At 45.8% G+C, this 23,241-nt stretch overlaps 2 protein-coding genes across 4 annotated transcripts in view; both read left to right on the forward strand.

The window, feature by feature from the left end:
* SFMBT1 (Scm like with four mbt domains 1) overlaps window positions 1–3,932 on the forward strand; it is a 120,899-nt gene extending 116,967 nt beyond the window's left edge. Inside the window, exons 20-21 of one of the 2 annotated variants that reach the window (XR_009492263.1) lie at window positions 2,432–2,630; window positions 3,819–3,932. Coding sequence is in view for 1 of the 2 variants with exons in the window: in XM_059879605.1 (XP_059735588.1) it covers window positions 2,432–2,455 (24 nt within the window). In the remaining variant the exon portion in view is untranslated. Of the gene's footprint in view, window positions 1–2,431 lie in introns of both variants that reach the window. The other variant, XM_059879605.1, reaches the window with a different exon arrangement.
* Window positions 3,933–6,343: 2,411 nt separating this feature from the next.
* The window catches only part of STIMATE (STIM activating enhancer), a 51,187-nt gene continuing 34,289 nt past the window's right edge, over window positions 6,344–23,241 (forward strand). The window contains exon 1 of one of the 2 annotated variants that reach the window (XM_059879788.1): window positions 6,344–6,655. In XM_059879788.1, coding sequence (XP_059735771.1) covers window positions 6,496–6,655 — 160 coding nt within the window. In that variant the 5' untranslated portion in view covers window positions 6,344–6,495. 2 annotated transcript variants of the gene reach the window in all.

The raw sequence follows: 23,241 nt of genomic DNA on the forward strand, positions 1-23,241 counted from the left end.
AGTTTTTAAAGTTTTGATTGATTCTGTGCCACTGCAAGAGAAGCATATGTAGGATGCTTGGGAACAATTAGTCTTAAGTAGATCAAGTTTGGGGAGCAGGTATCTTGCATAATAATATTTTCTGAGAGCGTAGCAGTCAACACACTATGGCAAGTTCCTTGAAGTAGATCACTGGAATAGAAAAGTCTGGAATTGATTAACATTGTTGTCTTATTTAGGAAAGTGGTATTTATTTTCTAAGAGAGAATTTACCAAATGTAATGTAACAATGAATATATTATCTCTCTTTTGACCTCTTCAGAAACCATAGAATTTTAAAACACCTCCCTTCACAAGTGAGAGGGCAGAGCCCCTGAAAGATGAAATGCACGGACCTAAGTACAGTCTCTGATCAGAGTCAGACCCTAGCCAGCTTGTCTGTTTACACCATGATTAATCAAGCTCAGCTTTCTCCTAGAGAGAAGCTGACTTTAAACTGGACAAGTCAGTAGGGTTTTCGTTAATATTGTTTTGCATTCTCATACCAAGATAATAGTTTATCAGGCAACTACAGTAAAGAAGCATGATATACCCCCAGCCCCTCCTCCCAGATATCACATAAGAGAGGATAATTATTTGGGAATTTTAAAGTAGGAAAAGCTTCCCTGATAGCTCAGTTGGTAAAGAATCTGCCTGCAATGCAGGAGACCCCGGTTCAATTCCTGTGTCGGGAAGATCCACTGGAGAAGGGATAGGCTACCCACTCCAGTATTCTTGGGCTTCCCTTGTGGCGCAGCTGGTAAAGAATCCGCCCGCAATGTGAGAGACCTGGGTTTGATCCCTGGATTGAGAAGATCTCTTGGAGAAGGAAAAGGCAACCCACTCCAGTATTCTGGCCAGGGGAATTCCATGAACTGTATAGTCTGTGGGGTGGCAAAGAGTCGGACAAGACTGAGTGACTTTCACTTCAAAGTATAAAAAGGGCTTTTAAAGTATACAGTTAAACTCCATTTGCCTCAATGTTGCTGGGGCTGGACTGGACAGCAGTGATCGTCTGATTCTTTTGATTCTAAAACAGATGTTAAACCTGATAATAGCTCACCATGTTCGGTAAGATGTTTGTGTATTGCCCATAGGTATGTGAACTTTGTTTTTTAAAGATACCAACCTCTTAAATTTGTGAGAGGTACATTATGAGGGACTGCATTTATCTAAATTTCACCTTTAGCTGGCTCAATAGCCTCCCTAAAGTCAGAAAGTTTTCCAGCATCAATTTTTGATCCTGAGTTGACAAGCTTGGAAACAGGTGAATGGATTATATCATACTTCTGGACTTTGAAGTTGATTAACCAACATAGACCTCTTATTGTAGTGTCAGTGTGTTAGGGAGACCTTTTACCGCCCGTGAAGATTTGCTATGACATTTTGACTTTACTTGGTGGGCTTCTGGGAACTCATGCTATTTTTTATTTGTAAACTACCTACCTCCATCTCTCTCAGTTGAAGCAGAATTGAGGTGGCTAATGCAGGAAATGCACTAATAGAGTGGGAGGATACTTTTGTCCTGTCTGCCTTTCTTTAGTGATGTAGGTGGCACCCAGCATACATGAGGTCAGAAAAAGGTAGTTACCAACCTCTGGAAGAGTTGGGCTTCTTGGGTAAATATTTATTGAATTATGATAGAGGCAGACGTGGAATGCCAGTTCAGAACTTGACGTTTATATATTTCTTCTCCTGAAAGCAAAATTATTCTCACTGTGAGAGAAAGGGCATTGGACCAAAGCTTCCTGAGGACTTGAATACATTTTATTTGTTCTCATCCCAATTGTCCCTAATACAGCACCTGAATACACAATGAAAGCTTTAGGAGGGATCAGGTTAGATAGTATTCAGAACCATCCCCTCCCTCAAGCCAAAAAGTATCTCTGGGGCACACACAGAACATCAGGGAACTGTAGGTGAGATTTAACTAAATGGGGACATTGGGAAAACTATCATAGGCACTTACATATACTTGGCACCTGTCACCAAAGACTTTGCTGTAAGACACCGTGTGCTGGTTTGATTGATGCCCACAGATGCTCTGAGAGAGTTGTTAGGAGCATAGCCTTGACAGTGGAAACACACACCAGGTTTGAACTTCAGTGGTGTATATTGGGGATTTTGTGTAGTTGTGTATGTACGTGGAAGTTCAAAAGTGTTCAATGTTATCAGTTGGCCTTTTGAAGATGGAGAAGGCAGCACTAACAAATGAAGTATAAATCTTAATGGGGACTGTGTACCCCCTTTAAAAATTTGAATGTCTTTGGTCTTTGGGTCCAGTGTAAATAAGCATGTGTCATAGTCATGATGCTGGCTCAGAAACCCTGTAGGACAGAGGCTCCTGCAAAACAAAAGAAATCAATCACTTTCATGCAAGTGTAATTCTTCCTTGATTTTATTCACTTTACAGTGTTTTGCTAGTGAATTTTTATGATTCTCTCCCATTGTGTGAGGATGTGCATACTTGAGAAATTTGAATTTATCTAAATGAGCCTCCTGTGGACTTGGTGTTTTGGAAGAAAAGTTCTAAAGTCCAGCGCAGTCCAGATGGATCTGGTTCCAAGCCTGCTTGCCTGGGATTTCCTCTGTACCTGTTTCAGTTTTCACAGGTAGTTCTGTTTCTAAGGGGAGCCTTAGGGGTGAAGGTATAGAAGCTGATGGGCCCTAAGTGCACTGGAGGTCAATTTTCTTCATTCTTCTATTTCAGAAGTCTTAATATTTTTGCAAGAACCAGCAAAACCAGGAGTAGGGGTTGGAGGAATGGAGAAGTAGGGCTTAAAACTCCATTCCATTTTGTCACTTCTGACTTGATACACCGTTTGGGTCTGTCCTGGTGCTAGGACCTATCACAAAGGACTGTCTTCAAAGGGAAACAAGCCACAGCCTTGTTGGACACGTCTTTAACTCCAGCAGCAAAACTGGGACCCAGAGCTCTCGGGAGGCAAAGGATGACACTCACTAGTGAAATGTAGCTTTAATACCATTTCTAATAGGTGTGCCTGTTCACAAGATGTGTGGGAACTCATTCCTAAGGGTTTTTACATGTTTTAGTTAATCTAACTATGCCTAGCTAGGAAGAATGGATGTGGGCAAATAGTGTTGAAAGAATGAGGGTAGGCTTCATGGGGCAAATCCAGTCACAAAGCAGATGACTGAGGAAGATAACAGAGTTAAGACGTAGTTAAAACTGGGCAGTTCCTTATCTTCTTTTGCAAGAAATCTCTAGGGAAGTGGACTTTGAATGTTTCTCTTGAGATTTTAAAGTGTTTGTTTATTTTCCTCTTCTTCTTTTTTTTTTTTGGTTGAATACTCTCTGAAGACAATCAGAGGCCTGCCAGGGTGGGACTTCCAGCTGGTTCCAGCACTGTCCTTAGGCCTCTTTCTAACACTAACTCATTGGAATTGATGCAGTTTGTTTAATGGATATTGTCCTTTTTTTTTTTTTTTTTCTTCTTTTTTTTAAGCTGCTTCTTTGGAACAAAATGAAATGCATATTGCATTGTGTCCTTCCTTCTTGCTGTTTTTCTCTTAAATTTAAAAGTTATGCATTGAGGATAAAGTACATTTAAGAAATATGCGGAAGAATACCTATTAAAATAACTCCCATCAAATTTGATGGTATAACTTCAAGGGATTAAGAAATAACTATTTTGGATGAATATTTTGCTCAGTGGGGTTTTTTTTGGGGGGGGGTTGTGAATAAGTGTATATAAATGTGTGGTATATTACGACAGTTTTAAGTGGTCGTCAGAAAATTAAAACAGGTCTTAAGGTATATATTTAACTTCCTTTGACAGCAAGGAAGGCGTTTGACCAGAGTAAATCCTTCAGAACTTTGCAGTGGGACCTCAGAGAATCATCTCTGAATGGAGGAGAAAGTTCGTGCTTCAATAAAATTAACCTTTGCAGAATTCTCCCCGTCTCTCCTGCCGTCTGATCCTTTCCCCTCTGGATTTGGGTGCTTTTTAACTGCAGTTCAGAAAAGATAGGGAGAGTAGAATTTCCCAGAGTGAGCTTGCTCCTGTCACTGGGGACTCTGCTCCTGATCTCTGAAGACTGTTTGTTGGTCTTTACTTTTGCCTTGGTACAGCAGCAACTGGCCTTGGGATTCCTCCACATCTGGATGTGCAGAGCACTGCTTTGTCAAAAAGTGCGTTTTTCAGCTCTCTGTGCAATTTCCCTTGAGCTGTGTCTTCAAGCGATCAGTAATCTCCTTGAAATGCCCAGCTGCAGTCTCTTCTGCTCTAAGTTCACATCCTACTGTTTGGTTCTCTCTGAACATGAACTGTACCTTGAGCATACATACCCATAAGGGACCTTCGTAGACTTAAGACAACGGTAATGCAATTTTTCCTTACCTGTTTATTTTCTTAATTTTCTGTATTTTCCCATGGTCAATACTTGTGGAGAGTTTTAAATTTTATAAATTAAAAATCAGTTTAATTTAAAAAGCATTTTGTTGCATGCTGTCTGTGCCAGGCACTATACTGGATTCAAAAGTGTGAATAAAAATCAGTTCCTGCCCTCCAGAGGCTCACACTCGGCTGGAAGAGAGAGGTGTGTACAGCCGTCTAGCAGTCTAGACTGCTAAAAATTTAGCAGTCTGAAAAGTTCCCGTGGAGCAGCCAGCACACACAAAGTAATCTGGATGCATGAAGCATGGGTAGCAGTTCGTGACGCAGGGAAAAGGAAACTGTTCCATATAGCTAGAATGCTATGTATAGGCACAGAGGTGTGGAAGTACATTTTTTAAGAGAAGGGCTGGAGAATTGCTTCTAAGGAACCAATTAGCATTTGTGTTCCCCAGATAATCAAGTTAGTATTCCTATTAACCAAGAAAGCTTTTGGATAGCATTTAATGTTTTATGTAATTGGATTTTTTTTTAATTGAAATTTCTTGATGGCTATTTTAAGGGAAAATTTCCCTAGATTTGATTTTTATTGTTCAACAAATGTACCCCAATGTCTACTGGAATAATACTGTGTACATTGGCATTAAGTGGATGCAATCCTGATCAGGGACCTAAGAACACCAAGAGATGTCTGGAGAAAAGCCAGAGGTGACTGAGAGGGTAGATGTGACTGAGAAGGGTAGATGACAGAATGGGGGCTAGAGGTCCTAGGTGAGGAAGAGAGCAAGTTCCAAGGAGTCAGAGTTGAATAAGAATAAATGTGTTTATGTGGAGGGAGGCTCTGGAGACTGAAAATACCAGCAACCTGGTTTTCTTTTATGAATCACGTTCAAAATTAACAAGATGGGGATATATTCACATGTTTACAGTATATACCCCATATATTTCTATATGAAGGCAGTTGGATTGAAAGTGACTATGTAAATTACGTTTATGGGGGAAAAAATGGATTGGGGCCTGACTGATGAATTTAAGCTATGCCTCTTGGGGACTTCCCTGACTCTCCAGTGGTCAACACTTCACCTTCCAATGTAGGGGTACAGGTTCCATCCTTGGTCGGGGAGCTAAGATACCACACGCCTCCTGGCCAAAAACCCAAAACATAAAACAAGCGATATTGTAAAAACAGTCCACGTCACCACCCCCCCCCCAAATAATCTTAAAAGATCAACCTTTGGCCAGTATATTGGTACTAACAAGAAAGGTAGGACGCCGAACGTGTGGGTTGAAAGGAATATCAGTTTTCCTCAACGACCTGCCTCAGAATAATCCATGCTGCTTGCCGAAATGCAGATTATTGGCTACCTCTCAGAACAACTGAATCGGAATCTGAGGGAGGAATTCAGAACTATTTTTTCACAAATTCTTCAGGGGTGAGGGGTTTATCTTGGAGGGGAAAAAAGATTTTAGATCTTCGGAGAAGGCAATGGCACCCGACTCCAGTACTCTTGCCTGGAAAAGCCCATGGTTGGAGGAGCCTGGAAGGCTGCAGTCCATGGGGTCGCTGAGGGTCGAACATAACTGAGCGGCTTCACTTTCACTTTTCACTTTCATGCATTGGAGAAGGAAATGGCAACCCACTCCAGTGTTCTTGCCTGGAGAATCCCAGGGATGGGGAAGCCTGGTGGGCTGCCGTCTATGGGGTCACACAGAGTCGGACACGACTGAAGTGACTTAGCAATAGCAATTCCCTGCTTCTGCCCTCAGGACCAGGAGCTCGGGGTCCAGGGTGGGACTCTCAATCCGGTTTGAGCAGCCCGCCTCACCTGGTCCGTCCTACCTGTGGTGAGGACCCAAGACACCGCCCCCCTCGCCGACCGGAGCCCCGCCCTTCGAGAGGTAGAGCGGGAGCGGCCAAGGCCCGCCTCCACGCCGGGTCTGGCCAATCAGGAGCTGCGGTCTCGGACGTCACGTTACGCGCGGCGCTGAGTCGGCCGCGGGGCTGAGGTACCGGCTCCGGGCTCGGACTTGGGGCTCTGGGCTCGGTGGCGTGGCCCCAGCTGGTTGGGAGGCCCGGCGGGCGGGCGGGCGGCGGCGCCCAGCGCCCCTCGCCAGGCCCGCTATGCAGGGCCCTGCCGGGAACTCGAGCCACTCACTGACAGGAGGGCCGCCCTCCACAGTCGCGTCCGGAGCGGGCCGCTGCGAGAGCGGCGCGCTCATGCACAGTTTCGGCATCTTCCTGCAGGGGCTGCTCGGCGTCGTGGCCTTCAGCACGTTGATGCGTGAGTCCGGGACCCCCGCCCTTCCTGAGGCCTTGCGCCTCAAGCTTCTGGCCCACCGGCCTCCGGGACCCTCCTGTCTGAGGAGTTCAGGCCTTGGGCCCTTTGACGAAGGTTCCTTACTCGCGCGAGCCCAGGCTGGACATTCCCAGACAACGGGGAGCTCTGGCCCCAGACCCAGGGTCCTGAGTTCTTCATCTTATCGCGTCAGCCTCTAGTCAGGGGTCACTCCTCCTCTCTTCACACCACGCACGCCTCTCTTCTGAGATGTCCCCCTGCAACCGTATCATCGCGAATTAAAGCTACCTCATTGACAGCCTACGGCCATGACCCGCAGGTGGCATATTCCTTTCAGCCCCCTCTTAAAGTCTCTTCTTAGCCTCCTCTTCACACTTTGAATCCCCATCCCCCAGTCTGATACTGAGTTTTTTGTTTTTTCTTCACCTTTACGTCAGGATTTACTATCTCCCGTTTGCATGTAAATCCTGTCCTGTCACCTTGCAATACCGGACTTGTTAGCTCGTGCGTTCCGTTCCCAGTACTGCCTACCCCATCTCCCCTTCTCCCTCAGCCTAATTTTCTGTTTTGGTTGGAGCAGGACCCACCCATACTGCCTTCCCCGCATCTCCTTTTTTTTCCTCTCCTTTGCCTGAACGGGCTCACCTCTTCCATCTCTGTCCCAAGCTTTCCTAATCAAGTTGCATCTCAAGTCTCCCCTGACTGTTCCCTTTCCCAGCCCACTTTTGTTTGTTTCAAGTATTCTTCCTTTCTGTGAGACTTGGGCAACTTTAGAAACTTAATAGAGAAGCAGCCTCAGAGGGTCTGAGGAGGTCTTAGAATTTCTGTGCTAAATCATCAGGGGCCCTTCCTGGAGAGTTTGATGATGAGGAAGAAGGTCCCAGATAGGCCCTCTGGAAAACCACAAGTTCCAACTTGTTGTCAAGTGTACCACTGGTGACGGGTTATGTTTCCTTAGTGCACGTCCTTCCTTTTATTAAAGTGTGATTGCATTTCAGGGAAGGGAAGGGTTATAACTATTTTTTACAGAGGTATTCATTCTGAAATGACTTCTCAAAACTTCCCCACTATACTCACGTGTGTAGAATGGGAAGTTCCTGCAAAAACTGTGCTCCTCAGCATCTGGGAAGGAGCCTGCAGCCGTGTGTGTCTTGTGGAGTCCAGTTGCTGGTGTTGCAGCTTTGCTTGTTTATGATGCAGGCCTTCCTTATTTGGGTGAATTCTTCCAGGCTTTAAGTAACCCTGAAGAGGCTGTTCTTGGACACTACTTTTTTCTGGTTGCCTGACCATCATAAGTCTAGCAGCAAGTCCTGGATTGTATATGTTTGCTACATTTTCTCTCCTTTTCAATCTCTAGTTGCTTTGCTATATTTTCCCCACTGAACAAATACCCACTTGTTCCCACAGTAATAATATGTGACGACTTAGCCAAAACCAGCTGCTGACGTGAGTGCATGAACTGTATGTGTATGTGTTTGAGACTTTGTGTGTGGGTCTGCGCTCCTCTCCCCAAATCTCTCTCCTCCAGCTGGAACTCTAGGCTTAGGTTTGTTCCCTAACCTTTCTTAGCATAGCCCTTGGCTGTTTTCATGGGTTTGATTGATACTGACGGCCCCGCTTATTCCCTGGGGTTTGATACTTGTGATTCAGAGAGGGAAATGTGATTATGACAGGGCACAGTTGCTCACAGCTGAGAAGTGTGCCAGGTTGAAAGTTCAGAGTGACAGTACTGTCCCTGTGAGTCTTCAGGGACACAAACACTTCTGTACTTAACCTTCAATGTGAGCACAAGTGCACATCTCACTGTGGTTGGTATATTCCGAATGCAAAGGCAGGACTAGAAGTAGGGGTTTTTTTGCTCAGTGTGAGCTAGACATGGAGGAACTTTGTGGCAGTGGGTAGTAGGTCTTGGGACAATGATGAGTAGGGGTAATGAGGAGAAGAGTTGGAAAGGCTCAAGCTGTGAGTGCCCTGGACACAGGCATGGACATGAATCGAGAGCCTTTTTCCCCCCACCTAGAAACAGACAGCAGGCCGAGGAGAGTCCCACTGGCCAGGACCAGTACAGGGAAGTACTTTTCTTCTCTCTTAAACTTGTTGGTTCTATTGAAATAGAACTGTAGGGCTTTTCCATTTTGCAGAGGTAGGAAGAGTCATTTAGAAGCTGCTTTACATTTTGAAATGAACTTTGCTGGGGAAAAGGAAGGGGAAAGAGATGGTCTCAAGGAGGTTCTCCTGCTTGGGTTTGGCTGTCTTCCTGGTCACAAGACCTGTTCCTCAATCTAGCACAGCTGCTGTCAGGAGTGCCAGGCTCCCACAAGACTGCTCATCTTGTAACCCTTTGAGGGAGGTCTGGGTTTGTTGAGATGAGGCCACCTCATTCTTTATCAATTTCATTATTAGTTTCTTCAAATATAGTTCATCTCTCTTTTTTGGAGGGAGAGGGGGCACCATTCAACATGTGGGATCCTAGTTACCTGAACAGGGATGAAACCTGTGCCCTCTGCAGTGGAAGGGCAGAGTTCCAACCACTGGACCACCCAGGAAGTCCCCAAGCATATTTTTAATACCAGTCGTCTGTCCTCAGCAGTCAAAACTAACAGCCCCTGTCCTCTTTGGAGTTCCAATCATTTTCCTCTGGTGCTTTCCTCCTGTGTGGTGAACTCAAGACACTTCTGACAACTTCCCAGTTTTGAGGGCTGGTGCTATTCTGTTTTCCTGTTGGATCAGCTTTGTTCTATAGGATGGACCTATTTCTCTGCTAGACAGGCTGTATACAGTATGGTTACCTGGCCTTCATAAGTCTTGCAGCAAATCTTGGACTGTATATGTTTGGTACTTTTTCTCTCCTTTTCAGTCTCTAGTTGCCTTGCTGTAATGTTTTCAATCCCTTCACATCCTGATTTCAGTGAACTGTCAGACCACTGTTTCTATGTTTCTTTTTCTATCCCCCAAATCACTTTTTTTCTCGATTTACAACTTGCTGTGTTTTTTACCTGAAGGAACACCCTCTTATATCTCAGGAGAGGATTTTGATTCTCATGGGGATTTCTCATGCTGACGCGTGGCTCACTGTAGGGCTTTTCAGGCATCTCAGGCCAGGCAGTTGGGAGTTGATGTGATAGTTGATACGTATAGCTGATTCTTTAAGCTACATAAACATACAAGCCACCATCCACAGGCGTGTGCCAGTGTCAGCATCCCCTTGTTCAGGTGGTGAGCTTTCCAGAGGCTTCAGAGAAGGTACCTTCTGTGTGCAAGGAAAGCCCAACAAACTCAGAGATAAGCTTTTAAAGGGCCTTCCCCCTCTGGGTTTTCTGATGTGTTTCTGAAATGCCTTGGGTGTAGAAGTAGAAGGAATTGCTTTAAACGAGGGACCTTTGCCATGCTCTACCTGCTAAGCAGTTCCTCTTGTTTTGGTGACTTTACCTATGGTCTGTGATTTAATTAAGTCACAGCAGAGCTGAGCAGTTCTGGGGCTGCCTTGTGTGTTCTGGCCCAAGCAAGTGGCCCAGCCATCAGCTGAAGGTCGTTATTGACCAATGTGTATGTTGGCACTAGGGTTATTTACTCTCAGGACCTGTAAGTGCAAAGCCCACTCAAGCCTCCTTCACTGTGCACCATCAGAATCCTGGCTGAAGTGTAGACAGGATTGCTCTTTTAACATAAGCATTTATAGAGTTTGGATAAACCTACCTGCCTATTTTCATGTGACAGATTTGGGCACTAGCCAGTTAGGAGAAGGTGTCAGTGTTTTATGAGGACACTGCTGGCGTTGAGAAATTATAGCTTTTTTCCTGAGGTCCAGAGTAACATCACAGACTAGTCTACCCAGCTTTGAAATCTTGATCTCACATAAGAGTCCCTGCCATTCTGTCAAGCAGTAAGCTGACCCCCCTGTGTGTTCTGTACAGATATATGCATGTTGGGACAGCCTTCCCCTGGGATCACCCCTCCCCACTCCTTTCCAATATTTATCTTAAAAAATGTCAGATATACAGAAAAGACAATAATGCAATGAATGCATATCTGCCCTCCACCCAGATTCAGAAATTGTTCACCTTTTGCCACATTTACTGTATCTCTTTATACGTTTTTGGGGAAAAGGGGGTGATACATTTAACGATAACTTGAAGCCAGCATTACACTTTATCCCTAAAAGCTTCAGTTGAGTCTCCTAAAAATAAGGACAGTTGCCTTCATAACCACAGTTTCATGATCACACCTGTGAAAATTTATAACCCTGTAAGATCATCTAATAGCCAATCTGTATTCACACAAACACACAAAAATTCCTCCATTGTCACAGGTCTCTTATAGCTGGGATTTTGCAAAAACTCTGATCTGATCAAGGTCCACACATTGCATCTGGTTATGTTTTGGGTTTTTTTTTTTAATATTCATTTATTTGGCTGTCCGGCTTAGTTGCTCCAAGGCATGTAGAATCTTAGTTCCCTTACCAGGGATTGAACCCGTGTCCCTTGCATTGCAAGGTGGATTCTTAACCACTTGACCACCAGTGAAGTCCCTGGTTATGATTTTAAGTCACTTTTAGGCTGAAAGAATCTCCCCTATACGTGCGCATGCGTACACACACACACACACACACACACACACACACACACACACGAATTTTCTGTTGTTGTTTACTGCATTGCCTTTGGAAGAGTCCTGGCCAGTTGTGTATGGCACCCCATCTTCTGGAGTTGTCTGGGTGTTACCTCATTGAGGTGTTTGGGGGGTTTCCTGGACCCCTATTTTTCCTGAGTTTGGTGTGGTGGGACCATTAGCTTATGATGACTTTTCTTTGCAGCAAGAACACTGTGTGAGCAGTGCTGTATGCTTCATGTTACATGGTACCAGGCAACACATGACATCAGGCAGTCCCATGGTTAGTGATAAGGTTACTGGGCATAGAGGGCGTGTTTCTAGCTCCCTCCCTTGTAGGGTACATTGTCCCCTTTGCAGTTAGTATATTATCTCTGTGGCGGTAATGCTTAGAGATCTTGTGGATATCCTGTTCCCCGGTCACTTCACTTCTGGTAAAATAATGAAATTCAGTGATGGCTAGAATGGTGCTGAAGCTCATGTGTGAAGGTGCCATCTCTGGGCCTGTCACCCAACATGCTCTCGATAATGTCGCTTTCTGTTCCCCACTCCCCCACACCTGGAGTGTCAGCCAAGGCACAGGAAGAGCATTCTGTCACAGGCTGGTATTGTATCCAAGGGGGAAAGAAGTGTGGCCAACATTAGCATCAAGGAAGATGAGGGCTTCTTTTGAGGGGTGGGGGGGGGGTCATTATTTTTAGAAAGTTTTTGGTTTTCTAAATGCTGATTCATCTGGTAGCATTTATCAATAATGGTGATCTACTCCTTTTAAAAATTTATTTATTTATTTTTGGCCATGATGATCTCCATTGCTGTGTGGGCTTTTCTCTAGTTGCAGGAAGCAGGGGTTACTCTCTAGTTGTGGTGCTTAGGCTTCTCATTGCCGTGGTTTCTCTTGTTGCAGAGCCTGGGCTCTAGGGAGCACGGGCTTCAGTAGTTGTGACACGTGGGCTCAATAGTTTCGGCACCTGGCCTCTAGAGCACAGGCTCAATAGTTGTGGCACACCAGCTTAGTTGCTCTGAGGTATGTATGATCTTCCCAGACCTGGGATCCAGCCCATGTCCCCTGCCTTGACAGGCAGATTCTTTACCATTGAGCCACCAGGGAAGCCCTACTCCTTTATTTATAATGAAACTTCACCAGTTTGGAGTAAAATTGGGGCAAAAGAGAGTTGTCTGAATTAGGGGATAATCTGAGTTGTAATGAAATGCATCTTTTTAGCCTTTTAAATACCTCTGTTTTTCGTGTTGCCCTATAGGGGCCTGTCAAGCCTCTGCTGCTTTAATGAGCTGTTTAAAATCCTTTGCAATTAGTTTAGTACTTCCATGAAGTCTCCTGTTGAAGAAATTTTACAAATAGTTAAAAATAGCAGGATCCCTGGCTCTGGAATCCATCTGACCTGGCTTTCATGCCTGCCTCTGCCACATACTGCCCTTGAAGTGAAAAAGTGAAAGTGGCTCAGTCATGTCCAACTCTTTGAGACCCCATGGACTGTACAGTCCATGGAATTCTCTGGGCCAGAATACTGGTGTGGGTAGTTTTTCCCTTCTCCAGGGGATCTTCCCAACCCATGGATCGAACCCAGATCTCCCACATTGTGGGCGGATTCTTTACCAGCTGAGCCACAGGGAAAGCCTAAGAATACTGGAGTGGGTTGTCTATCTCTTCTGCAGTTGATTTCCCCAACCCAGGAATCAAACTGGGGTCTCCTGCATTGCAGGTGGATTCTTTATCAACTGAGCTATCAGGGAACCTTGTGGCTCAGCTGGTAAAGAATCCGCCTGCAGTGCAGGAGACCTGGGTTTGATCCCTGGATTCTCCTCTCTGCAGGATTCTCCTCTTTTAATCTGTCTTTATGGGCTTCCCTGATGGCTCAGTTGGTAAAGAATCTGCCTGCAATGCAGGAGACCTGGGTTCGATCCCTGGGTTGGGAAGATCCCCAGAGAAGGGAAAGGCTCCCCACTCCAGTGTTCTGGCCTGGATCGCAGAGTTGACATGACAGAGTGACTCACTTTCACTGCCCTTGAGCAGCCCACATATATCTCGAAGCTTTGGTTTCTTCCCCAGCAAGATGGGATGGATGATTTTTCTGGGAACGTGGGGATTAGAAAGAGTGTGTGTAAGGAAGCTGGATCAGTGCCAGGCACATGTTGGGCCCTTTGTAGTGGGAGGGGGTATCATAATCCTCATTGTTATTACAGTGTTCTCATTCAGAGTTCAGTTAAGAACATCTCACAAGTGCTGAAATAACTTGTTTTCTGAATCAGGTTAAACATTTTCCTTTCTGTCTTGTTTACTCAACATCTTTACCTTTAGCCCTCTTTTAAACGGTGTGAAATCAGTTCAGCCAAAAAATTCATTCAGTTTTTCCTATAAGAGCATACAGAAAAACCTGAACAAACTTTTAGTAGTAAAACCTGAACGAACCAGTAGTGAAAAATTGTAACCCAGCCAACACAGTGATTGCTCGTTGCAAGTTAGCGTGCATCCAGACCGGGTAGCTTTGGTGTAAGTAATAATCTCCTTCCTTCTTCTTCTTGAGTTTCTGCCTGTGGAGTCTCACGTGGGCCGTGAGTGGGCAGTGGGTGGATTGGGACAGCCCATTTACAGGTGACAAGGTCAGAGTCCCTGACTTCATCACCCCAGGTCTCATGGTAGCAGGTGGTGGCACTGGCCACTGGAGCCTGTGGATTCCTGCAGCTGGCTCTTTGCTGAGCCCCTAGTGTGCTGGCTTTTGTGCTCAGCTCTTAACGTGCTGCACAGGAACCTTGGTTGTTTTCCCTTCGCAACCAAGGACAGTGAGCAGGTGAAGTGTGGAGCACTGGGCCCCTGTCCATAGGTACAGAGCTGAGATGTGAGCCAGGTCCCTCAGGCCCGAGTAGTTCTCAGCCACTTCCCCTGCCTTCTTTCCACAGGCACGCTTCTAATTACTCTTCCCTGTCTACTTCACCTCATTCTTTTTTCCTGTTGGGATAATTCCGAGTTTCTTTCTTAATAAGTCTTCTTAATGTCCAGAGTATTATATGGAACTTCGGACTGTTTTGTGGCTGTTGATAACATGAAGCATGTAAATTTGAAATGACCTACCAGTCCTTTCATGTACATTTGAGTTACATCTTATGTTTGCTTTTCTGGCCTGGGCCTTTGTGAAGGGTTTCCCTGGCTGTGCTGGGATAGCGAGCCCACCCTGGGATCAGGGTCTAGCGTCTGAGGCACAGCCTCCCGGGGACCCAGGGGAGCCGAACATGAGTCCATTCTGTGACTGGTGAGGAGGGATTTCCAGGGCCGTTGGTGATTTCAGGTAACCTCAAGGTTTCACAGAATTTGTTTCCCTGGTGCTGTATGACTATAAGGAGAATAGTTAATAATCACAAGAGTTAGGGATGACCCTTAAGAGTTATCCTTTTCTTCGTGTATATGTAGAAGTGGTCTGTACACCTGTTTTAGTTCATGCTACTACTCAGAAGTTATCCATCTAACCCAGGGTTTTTCAACTTGACACCATTGATACCTTGTGCCAGGTAATTCTTGGTTTGGGGGGCTGTTCTCTGCATTGTAGGATGTTTAACAGCCTCTCCAGCCTCAATCCACTGGATGCCAGTAGCTCCCCCACCGCCACCCCATTGTGACAGCCCCAAAATATCTCCAGATACTGCCATTGACCCTTGGGGGGCAAAATTGCCCCTGTTAACTACATTTGTTCAGTTTGTGGATTACTCAGCAGACTCTCTGTGGACCCTAGTAGAATGGATCTGTTAAATAAAGACCTGGGTGCCAGGAGTGGTGGTGGGTGCTTCCTTGACAAAGAAGAGCTGAGACCTAGTCCCCTGTCCCTGAGGGGCTCACAGCTGGAGTGGACTGTGGGAGCCCTGGTGGGTCATCCCAGTGCAGCGTGAAGAGGGCTATTGACGTTTGAACAGGCTTGAGAGGAGGGATGAGAGTTTCTGCCAGGAGACCTTGGGAAGTGTCCCTGAGGAAGACCTGCTTGGTCCCAACACTGAAGGTGAAGGAGAGGTGAGGGGCTGTGGATACACAGGGAATGGTGAGAACAAGGTCCAGATAGGAGATCACGGGCATGGCCATAGATTCTGGGGGCTGGAGATAGTGGGGGCAGAGGCTCCCAGAAAACGAGGCAGTGCGTTTGGAGGGGTTCCAGAGAGCTGCCTTTTTTTTTTTTTCCATTTTCAGGCCTATTTTCTACAGCTTACACTTAAAAAGGGTCTTGAATTAAATCATTGGGTGGCAAGTCAGGTTCTGCATTCACCTCAGGCTCCTTTTGGATTGTTTCTTTGAGAACCTTTAAAGCAGTTTCATCACATTCCTTTTAGATCTCATGCGGTCCCCCCAGGGAAGGTCTGCTGTTTGTGTCTTTGGGGCTGTAGGAGAAGAAACAGGACCTAGTGACCTTCTCCCAATCCTCTGTTCTATTGGCAGTGCCTTCTGAGATAGGTGTTGCGATGATGTGGGCAGACCTGCTGGGCCTGCTCCGTGCCAGGCATCGTGAATTAACCCGATTAGTTCTCACAGTCATCTTGAGAGGTGGGTGCTGATATTGTCTCCATCTCATAGGTAAGGAAACTGAGTCACCGGGAGGTTAAGTAACCTGCCCAAGGTCACACAGCCTGTGAGTGGTAGAGGCAGGCCGCATGGCTCTGGAGACACTGCTTTTACCTAATAAGGGAAACAGTTCCTTATTGGTAACTGGCTTCTGTAGACTGTCCACTGCACTCCACACAGATAGACAGAGTGGAGATGCTTCACCCCTGGATTTTTGGTTCAGGCTTAGTTGTGGACAGCTGTCGGGGGTGATCTCAGAGACCCAGAGGGTAGGCCAATCCTGGGAACTTCTAGCCCCTCTGAGTGGGGCCCCAGGCTGTGGTGACCTTAGGCTTTGCTAACAAACCTCTCCTATGAGAATTCTAGTCTTCAGTACATGCTGGAACTCCTGCACTGGTGCAGTGGGATCACCAGCCCCTGAAATCACCTGCTTGCCTATTAGGAAAAAGCTTCTCACCAGAGTTAACTGTAGCCCCGTCGATGCGACATGGCCTCCCCTGTGTTTCCTTTGACTTAGAGCATCCTCTTCATTCTAAAGGGTGTCTTGCGCCGTAGTCGGGTTCCACTCAAGCTACTTTTCTGGTAGAGGATGCAGGAGCTGGCAAGACTCAGCCTGCCCTCGGGTGTGGTGTCACTTAGGGCCTTGGCGGAGGAAGGGTTGCTCAGCTGGCTGGGTTGCTCAACTAGTGTTTTCTTGGCTCTAAAATTCCTTGTAAAGACTTGATGTTGAGTGTTTGTGGCTTTTGCTATTAACAAGTGATAGGTGTCAAGAACTCTAATGCCTTTTCTCTATTTGGGACACATACGTTTTTTACATGTTTACCTTTCTCAAAATGCTTTACCCCCCACCTCCCAGTCCCAGCTTATATTCTAGTCCATGGACTTATCCAACCTCTTAGCTCATCAGTGTTCTTCACAGGCTTTTCTGTTTTCTTAGAAGACTTTTTTGCTTAATAACATGAAAATGACAGAGAGGTGAGGTGGTCACAACACCTGGATTAAATGACACAAGCCAGGCTGCAGTCCTGCAGGAAGAGATGAACCTTGGCAGCGTACACGCACCTCTTGCCAACCCCACATGCACTGGGAGCGTCTTGGCCCAGGCAGGCTCAGAGCACGAGCACAGGTTTTCTATCTGGGCAGCAAGTTTGGGTCTAAAGTATTTGTAAGTGGTTCCATCGAGGTCACGCATGGAATGGAGACTCACTCATTGCTCCCTTGAATGCCTTGCAGCACAAATGTGCTGCTCCTGCCTGCCGTGCCTTTGCTTCTGTGGTTTCCAGGTAGCAGGCTTGAGGACCACAGATCTGCTATTTCCAGCTCTGCTGCACCTCTGGCTGGTGGTGAGGGTGGGTATTGGAGTCCTGAAGACATAGTGTAGGGAGACGTAAGTGCATGTATTTTTTCCTGGCAAGAGGCCTGCTTTTATAATTTTGTCCCCAGATTCTCTGTAAGACATCTCATCAGTTACTAGCAAAAAAAAACATTCCAATTCTGTTACCTGAAATTAGAGTAAACAGGAATGTTCAGTTGCCCCTCAGCTGGCTTAGCAGATTACATAGTGATTTGTTTTTCTCACCGTGTGTTTAGGTAAATAATTTGCTAATACGCCAAATAGGTCAGACTCTCCGAGGAAATGTCCAACGAGCACTGTAGTCTTGCTAAGGACCTGCCTGAGTTCAAGGGCCACTGCTGCAGATGGAGCAGTGTCCTGCGTGCAGCTGTTTTGTAGTGCTCTTGTTCTCCCAGCAGTGGAGCTTCTCAGGCCTGGCCAGCATGGACATGTCTCAGGCTGAATTTTGGTCTGTGGTGATGTGAGGTGTGACGGTGAGGAGAGCTGAGGCCAGAGGCCACTGTCTGACCCTGTTCAAAGCAGGTAACCGTTGAACCATACCAGGAACTCCTGGATTCTTGCTCCCACTGGCCATGGCTGCCAGTGGTGTTATACTATGGGTCCTCCTTTGCCTGGGACTAAGGTAACATCTTGAAGGACAGCCAGGCTCCTGGACCTGTTTCTCCATCTTTGTTTTCTGAGCTCTTTCTGTGCTGCAGACATTCCAGCCACCACTGTCTGCACTGTAGTCCAGGCCAAGGACCACAGCCGTGATAGCAAACACTGGGCTGCAGCCAAGTGCCACCTGCTGCTCTTCTCTCAGCCCCCACACCTGCCAGACCCATTCCTGCTTCATCCCTTTACTCACAGTCCTCTTTCCCCTAAATGCTTTTCTCCTTCCTTCCACCTTGCCACATTCTCTGCATCTTCTAATAGGTGCTCCCTGACCTTAGCCCATACTGCTCTCCTTTGAAGTTGCAGGACATAAGTCTGTACTGTACATGTTAGGTCTCTGCGTGGCACTAGCTGAGCTGGACTGACTTGGCTGCCAAGCAGGTGCTGGTGCCCTGGCTGGGTGCTCAAGGCCAAGGCGAAACTTGTCCCCTACTGGGAATCTGGTCAGAGAGAGAGCTAGGAGGTGGGGAGACTGAGATTTTTTTCTTCTCTAATCACCACATGGTTTAGAATGCATTTTCTAAGAAAAACACAGATGTTCTCTTTTAGAATTGTGGTACAATTTGTCAATGCTGGAGAAATGTAACATTAGTATGCTATTAACAATTCACAGTCCATATTCAGATTTTATAAATTGCCTGAACACTGTCTTTATAGCTATTTTTCCCTGGTCCAGAGTCATACTTTGGATTCAGTTGTCACATCTCTAGTCTGGAATCATTCCTTAGCCTTTCTTTATCTTCTTAGCCTTGGTACTTTTGAGGAGTATAGGCCAGTGACTTTATAGAATGGCCTAGATTAGGTTTGTCTGATGTTTTCTCAAGATTACATCCAGGTTATGTGTTTTTTGGAGGGAATATTCCCCAAGGATTTCTGTGACTTCCTCAGTGTATCAAACCCTCTGGCACCTGATGCTGGTTTATCCCAGCATTGGAATAAGGCAACACCTGACACCTTGGGTGAGGTGGTTCCTCCGGATCTCTCCACTGTGAAGGTAACATTTTCCGCTTGTAAATTAAGTAAATTGTGGTGAGATACTTTGAGACCATGTAAATATAGGGTCTGTTTTCAGTCTTTCTTGTAAAGCCTCCCCTGGGTGGGAGGTAAGTGCCACAGGCTCTGAAGGTGCTTTGGCCAGTTAGAGGCCTGGTGGCAATACTGAGTCACATTTATAGGTTGTTCATTATGTGCCAAGCCCTAGTACATACCTTACTCATTTTCTTCTCACAAAACCACATAAGGTGGGTACTCATGTATGCCCTATTTTATACCTGGAGAAACTAGTGAATTATCTAACGATAAGGCAGTCGGAGAAGGCAATGGCACCCCACTCCAGTACTCTTGCCTGGAAAATCCCATGGATGGAGGAGCCTGGAAGGCTGCAGTCCATGGGGTCCCTGAGGGTAGGACACGACTTCACTTTCACTTTCACTTTTCACTTGCATGCATTGGAGAAGGCAATGGCAATCCACTCCAGTATTCTTGCCTATAGAATCCCAGGGACGGGGGAGCCTGGTGGGCTGCCGTCTATGGGGTCGCACAGAGTCGGACACGACTGAAGCGACTTAGCAGCAGCAGCAGCAAGGCAGTCACCAGGTGGGGTACTGGAATTCAGACCTGGTGGGTCTTACTCCAGCAGTGGGGCTTCCCACTGTGAGTGTGCAGTGTTCCCATGCAGTTCGTGGCACAGGGACACTGCTCCTCCAGCCTCTGGGCTTCCCATGTCTTCTGTGTATGGAGTTCTTCAACATCATTTGGTTCCCATTGTCCCTCATAGGCTTGGTTTTTCCCTGAGAGCATCATTGCAGTTATTTTTTCTAGGCATGATAGATGGACCAGGAAAAATCCAAAGGCTTTTCTTCTTGAGATTGAAATCCAAGAGGGCATATCATTGAAGCCAGAGGAATCTTATGTGGATAAATTTAACACTTGAGTTGTGCAAAAGTGGATGAAGAGGCTTTAGCCAGTGAGGGGACTACCAGTATACAACTCGTCTTATATTTTGGTAAGCAATCAGAAAACAGACCAAAATACTATATGAAACAACTATTTGCAGAAATTGGACATTGGGTAGCTCAGGAACCATGAGGGAAAGGAAATAATGAAGTGAGCCTCTGGTTCTCCCCCTCAGCTTTCTCCTGGAGGCAGTTTCCAGGTCTCAAAGTAGCGAGGAACAACCCAAACAGAGCCCAGCAGCCTTGCTGAGTTGAGAAGACAAAGTTGAGGAAGCCAGAGCATCTGGAATTTTCAGGGACAATATGGAGAAAAAAGAGCTACATAGAGGAAAAGCTCAAGACATTTGTTCAGAGGTCCCCATAAGTCCTTTTCTATTGATAGATGTTAGTCTCTGTGTGCGCAGGTGAAAATTCAAAGGCAGAGCAAGGAACTGCTGGGAAGCTATGAGCCGGACTATTTAAGACAGGAGGTTTTTCTTTCCAGTTAGAGTGAGAGACGTTGTTGAACACTGGGGGCGTTCAGTAGAGACCTCAAAAAAAGCATGCCCTATTTAGCCCTAGAGAAAGGGTACATGACTTAAAAACAAGCCTTGATACCATATACAAAAATTGGAGTAGAAATGCACCACAGATCTAGATGTATTGTAGAAGTGAAAACTATAGCACTTCTAGAAGAAAACATAAGAGAAAGTCTTTGTGACCTTGGGATAGGGAGAGAGGGAGGAGAATGGCTGGTTGGTGGAGTCGTCAGAAGCTACTGTATTTATGGATTTAGTGTGCCATCTTATATGGGTGCTGCTTGTAGTGCCCCAAAACAGGTGCAACAGTGAAATCAAAGGTCACTGATCACAAGTCACCATAATAAATATAATAATAATTTTAAAATATGAAATATCAAGAGAATTACCAAAATGTGACGCAGAAACATGAAGTGGAGCAAATCTTGGAAAAATGGCACCGATAGACTTGTTCGACACAGGGTTGCCACATACCTTCAGTTTGTAAAGAACGTAGTATCTGTACAATGAGATCTGCTCACATTCTTATGTTTGCCTCACCTTTAGCAAGCCAGCCTCTTTGCTCATTGCTTGTATTTTAACTGGTAGGAAATTGGAACTTCTGCGTTCCACATAGATTGTTGATACAGGATGAATTTCAGACTAATTTGCTATAAAATGAGCCTTTGAGTTATGTGTGGGAGTCAAATAGGGGCTAATCTTTTAAATGGAGCCTGCTCATCCTGTGCAGGTGACTTGCTACATGTTTTCAGACTTCTCAGCTCCTTTTTTGTAAGGAGTCAGTTGATGGATCTTTCTTTTTCTCCATCTTTTAAAAAGGGGCTGTTATCTCAATGCTAAGTGAAAGGAAGTGCTCAAGTTCTAGCTTGTATATAGTACAGAGCTTTGTTCCATAGAGTCTTTGTATAGAATTTTTGCTTGCTGCCCTGAGTGCTCAGTCTCTCCCAAGCCACCTGCTCTTCCCTTGCCCCTGAAGGTACTTGGGCACAGTTGGCACTTTCCTGGTTCTTGGGTCACGTTGTTTGGTCATTTCCTCAGCAAGTGACTGGGTTCTGTGCTTAAATACCCACATCAGAGGTCAGCCTCTAGCTCTTCTTGCACAGGGTCAGGCGTGGTGAGACACCCAGCTCAGTCTCCTGCCGGTAGCTTGGTTGAGGAGCAAGCCCAGAGGAACCATGTTCCTAGCACTGTTGTTGGGCTGTCTGAGGACAGGCAGTCAGGCCCAAACTGTGCCTCCATTTTCCCAAGGTCTCATAAATTGTGCCTGGCCTTTCTGATCAGGAACTGGCGTTGGTAGGCCTATTTCAAGTTAGAAACTGCATGATCAAGGCATGGTGATTCTCTGGGGTTGGTTTATGTTCTTCTAGACCTCTAGAGATGTCAAAGAATGTACAGACTATCATACATTTGTGCTCATTTTGCAAGCTAGTAAGGCTGTGCTCAAAATCCTTCAAGTTAGGCTTCAGCAGTACACAAACCAAGAACTTCCAGATGGGGTTTAGAAAAGGCAGAGGAACCACAGATCAAATTGCCAACATTCGGTGGATCATAGAGAAAGAAAGCAAGGGAAATACAGGAAAACATCTACTTCTGCTTCGTTAACTGCACTAAAACCTTTGACTTTGTGGATCACAAAAAAATGTGGAAAATCATGAAAGAGATGGGAATACCAGACCACTTTACCTGTCTCCTAAGAAACCTGTATGCAGGTCAAGAAGCAACAGTTAGAACCAGACATGGAACAACGGATGGGTTGCAAATTGGGAAACGACGTCAAGGCTGTATATTGTCACCCTGCTTATTTAACTTATATGCAGAGCACATCATGCGAAATGCTGGGCTGGATGATGCAGAAGCTGGAATCAAGACTGCCAGGAGAAATATCAACAACCTCAGATATGCAGATGACACCACTCTCATGGCAGAAAGCGAAAAGGAACTGAAGAGCCTCCTGATGAGGATGAAAGAGAAGAGTGAAAAACTTGGCTTAAAACTCAGCATTCCAAAAACTAAGATCATGGCATCCAGACCCATCACTTCATGGCAAACAGATGGGGAAAAAGTGGAAGCAGTGACAGATTTTATTTTCTTGGGTTCCAAAATCACTGCGGACTATGACTGCAGCCTTGAAATTAAAAGATGCTTGTTCCTTGGAAGGAAAGTTATGACAAACCTAGACAGTATATTAAGCAGAGGCAGCATAAAAAGCAGAGACATCACTTTGCCAACAAAGGTCTGTGTAGTCAAAGCTATGGTTTTTCCAGCAGTCATATATGGATGCGAGAGCTGGATCATAAAGAAGACTGAGTGCTGAAGAACTGATGCCTTTGAATTGGTGCTGGAGAAGACTTGTGAGAGCCCCTTGGACAGTAAGGAGATCAAACCAGTCAGTCCTAAAGGAATCCTAAATATTCATTGGAAGGTCTGCTGCTGAAGCTGAAACTCCAATAGTTTGGCCACCTGATGGGAAGAGCTGACTCATTGGAAAAGACCCTGATGCTGAGAAAGATTGAAGGCAGGAGGAGAACAGGGAAACAGAGAATGAGATGGTTGGATGGCATCACCAACTCAATGAACATGAGTTTGAGCAAACTCCAGGAGCTAGTGAAAGAGAAGCCTGGCGCACTGCAGTCCATGGGCAATGAGTCAGATACGACTGAATAACTGAACAACAACTTTGATCCACACCTGCCTTTCCTAGGGTGGCCTGGCACTCCCTGTGCTGAGGGTTTGGTATACTGATGTTGTCTCTCCCCCTTCACTAGCATACACTCTTCTCATTTATCACGCCATCCTTTTACCCAGGCCACCTGTTGTTCCCAAGTGGGGAAGAGGTGAAGATAGCTGTGAGAGAAACCCAAGGTGCCTGAAGCATCTGTCAGACTTCTCTAGATGGGATTTGTGCTGCCAGCCACTGAGGACTT

This window comes from Bos taurus, chromosome 22, assembly GCF_002263795.3.
Source record: "Bos taurus isolate L1 Dominette 01449 registration number 42190680 breed Hereford chromosome 22, ARS-UCD2.0, whole genome shotgun sequence".
In the NCBI taxonomy this organism is placed as follows: Eukaryota; Metazoa; Chordata; class Mammalia; order Artiodactyla; family Bovidae; genus Bos; species Bos taurus.